The sequence below is a fragment of the Amaranthus tricolor genome, chromosome 12 (assembly GCF_026212465.1).
Source record: "Amaranthus tricolor cultivar Red isolate AtriRed21 chromosome 12, ASM2621246v1, whole genome shotgun sequence".
NCBI classification, from domain to species: domain Eukaryota; kingdom Viridiplantae; phylum Streptophyta; class Magnoliopsida; order Caryophyllales; family Amaranthaceae; genus Amaranthus; species Amaranthus tricolor.
In genome coordinates, this window is record NC_080058.1 from 20520300 (window position 1) to 20523545 (window position 3246).

The window sequence follows — 3246 nt, forward strand, 5'->3', positions numbered from 1 at the left end:
CGACTGGGAGCACGGCTTCAGATCCGTATACTAAAGAGAAAGGTGTATGCCCCGTTGCGTCCTTGATGGTCGTTCGACTTGCCCATAAGACGCCTGGTAGTTCTTCATCCCAATTACCTTTGACCCCCTCTATCTTCTTCTTAATGCCATTCAGGATCTCTTTGTTTGCGGATTCTACTTGACCATTAGTTTGCGGCCTGGATACAGAACTGAATTTGATTTGGATGTTAAACTTGTTGCAGTACTCGATGGTGTTCTTGCTGACGAATTGCCTTCCATTATCTGTTACGATCACCCGGGGGATGCCGTACCTTGTGATGATATTCCTCCATATAAACTGACAGACTTGTTTGTCCGTGATTGAATTAAGGGCTTCCGCTTCCACATACTTTGTGAAATAATCAATGGCCACAATGATGAATTTGCGTTGCCCTTTTGCCGGAGGGAAGGGGCCAAGGAGGTCCATGCCCCATCTGTCGAAAGGCAGGACGGCTTGCATGGCGGTCAAGTAATTAGATGGCTTCCTTCCTATCTTTGAGTGGTACTGACATTCAGGACATCTTTTGATCAAATACTCCGCGTCTTCTCGGAGTGAGGGCCAATAATATCCACTTCTAAGGACTTTCCCAATGACAGTCCGTACTCCTTGGTGTATACCGCATCCCCCTTCGTGTATTTCGCGGAGGATATAGTTTCCTTCTTCAGGGGATACGCATTTCAGGAGGGGGTGTGTATATGACTTCTTGTAGAGCGTTCCTTCATGGAATTCGAACCATCTGGCTTTCTTCCGGAGCATTTTGGCCTGACATTCATCTTGGGGAAGTGTCTGACTCCGCAAATATTCGATGTATGGCTCCATCCATGTTTCTGATCTGTCGATGGTATCGACCATGAAGTTGAGGCTGGGGTTAGGAAGTACTTCCCAGATTATATCTCGAGCCGCGGATGTTTCTGCTGAGCTGGCAAGCTTGGCCAAGGAATCAGCTTGGGCGTTCTGGGATCTTGGAATGTGCTCCAACGTGAACTTGTCGAATTTTTGAACAAATTCCCTTACTTGCTGCAGGTACATTTTCATGCTGTCATCTTTAGCTTCGAATTCCCCGTTCACTTGTCCAACAATCAATTGGGAGTCGGAGAAGGCGGATAATTTTTTGGCTCCCGTTTCGTAGCAAATTCTCAGTCCCATCAATAATGCTTCATATTCGGCTTCGTTGTTGGATGCTGCGAACTCAAACCTGACCGCCCTTTCCATACGGACCCCGGCGGAAGACACAATGAGGAGTCCAGCACCACTTGCTGATTGGGTAGAGGACCCATCTACATACAACTTCCATTCCTGATTGGGTTCAGGATGATAGGGGAGAGTGCTTTCAGCAATGAAGTCAGCCAGAGCTTGGGCTTTGATTGCCGTTCGAGGCTCATATTCGATGCCGAAATCCGCCAGCTGGTTTGCCCAATCTGTGACGCGGCTTGATTTGTTTTTTCCTTCCAGAATCTTTTTCAAAGGTTGATCAGTCCGGACGATGATCTGGTGGGATTGAAAGTAGGGCTTCAATTTCCTGCTTGCCATGATGATTGCGAATATGACTTTTTCGACTTTACCGTAGTTTCCCTCCGAGCCACGGAATGCATGACTTATGTAGTATATAGGAAGCTGTTTCTTTTCTCTTTCTGCAACCAGTACTCCGGATAACGAATATTCGGAGACAGAGACATATAGGGCTAGCTTCTCCCCTTTGATGGGCGAAACTAGTTTTGGCAAGGTGGACAGGTGCTCTTTAAGTTGGCGGAAGGACTCTTCTGCTTCTGCTGTCCACTCGAACTTCTGTTGTTTTATTGTTTTAAAGAAGGGTAAACATTTATCCGCGGACTTGGAAAAAAATCTTCCAAGAGCAGCCAGGCACCCCGTGAGCTTTTGTACTTCTTTTACTGAGGTGGGAGATCTCATGTTTTGTATAGCCCGGATTTTATCGGGATTTGCCTCAATGCCTCGCTCGTCTACCAGGAAGCCCATGCATTTCCCTCCGGTAACTCCGAACACACACTTGTCAGGATTGAGTTTCATTTGGTGCTTTCGAAGGGTAAGGAACGTCTCTCGTAAGTCTGCGGCGTGCTGACTTGCTTGTTTGCTTTTTGTGATCATGTCGTCTACATATACTTCTAAATTCCGTCCAATCTGAGATTGGAAAACCTTGTTGACCATCCTTTGATAAGTTGCCCCCGCGTTTTTTAATCCGAAGGGCATAACCTTGTAGCAATAGACTCCCATGCTGGTAATGAACGCCGTGTGAGGTTGGTCTTCAATTGCCAATGGAATCTGATGATAGCCGGCATTGGCATCCATGAAGCTTAATAATGCATGGCCTGCTGTAGAATCCACCAGACGATCTATCTTTGGAAGTGGGTAATCGTCTTTAGGGCACGCCTTATTCAGGTCCGTGAAGTCGACGCACATCCTCCACTTGCCATTTGGTTTTTTCACCAGGACAACGTTGGATAGCCACTCAGAATACTTGCATTCTTTAATAAATTCGGCTCTCAACAACTTCTCGACTTCCTCTTTGGCGGCCTCAGTCCGCTCTCTTCCTTGATGTCGTAGCTTTTGTTTTATGGGTTTATAGCCTGGTTTGATGTCAAGTTTATGACACGCGACACTGGTAGGGATGCCAGGCATTTCTTCCGTGCAAAAAGCAAAGACGTCGCGGAACTCAGCAATGGTGGCCACTATGTCCTGTTTGACCGTGCTAGGAAGATCTTTTCCTACCTTGATCTGTTTCCCCTCGAACATGTCTACTTCCTCGTATCGTTCTATGGGGCGAGGCCTTTCATGCGTGCTGAGATTTTCCATGTACACGCTCATGACAGCTGGGACATTTTCTTCCCTTTTTCTTTTTGCTCGTGTCTCAGAGGACCCGCGCTTCAAGGTGTTGACGAGGCATTGGCGAGCCGTCACTTGGTCTCCCTTGAGAATGCCAACTTTTCCATTATCTGTCTCGAACTGCAGCAAGAGTTGATGGGGAAAGATTGCAGCCTTGATCTTATTAATGAGTGGGAGCCCCATTATAGCATTGTAGGGGAAGTTGAGATCTACCACTGTGAACCGTATGGGCATGGTCCGGCTTTCACTTCTTTCCCCTACCCGTACGGGGAGAATGATCGTGCCCAACGGAATGACCTGACTCCCTCCAAACCCAATCAGTGGTTTGTCTAGGGGTTGTAAGTGCTTTTCCTCGAACTTCATTTTTC

At 47.1% G+C, this 3246-nt stretch overlaps 1 protein-coding gene across 1 annotated transcript; it reads right to left on the reverse strand.

Annotated features, from left to right (window-relative positions):
* Window positions 1-512: 512 nt before the first annotated feature.
* LOC130828685 (uncharacterized) lies at window positions 513-2143 on the reverse strand. The gene is made up of 4 exons (XM_057694649.1): window positions 1858-2143; window positions 1603-1809; window positions 658-1317; window positions 513-532 (listed from the first exon to the last, which is right to left on the reverse strand). The coding sequence occupies exons 1-4, from the start codon at window positions 2141-2143 to the stop codon at window positions 513-515; spliced, it is 1173 nt and encodes a 390-aa protein (XP_057550632.1).
* Between the last annotated feature and the right edge of the window lie 1103 nt (window positions 2144-3246).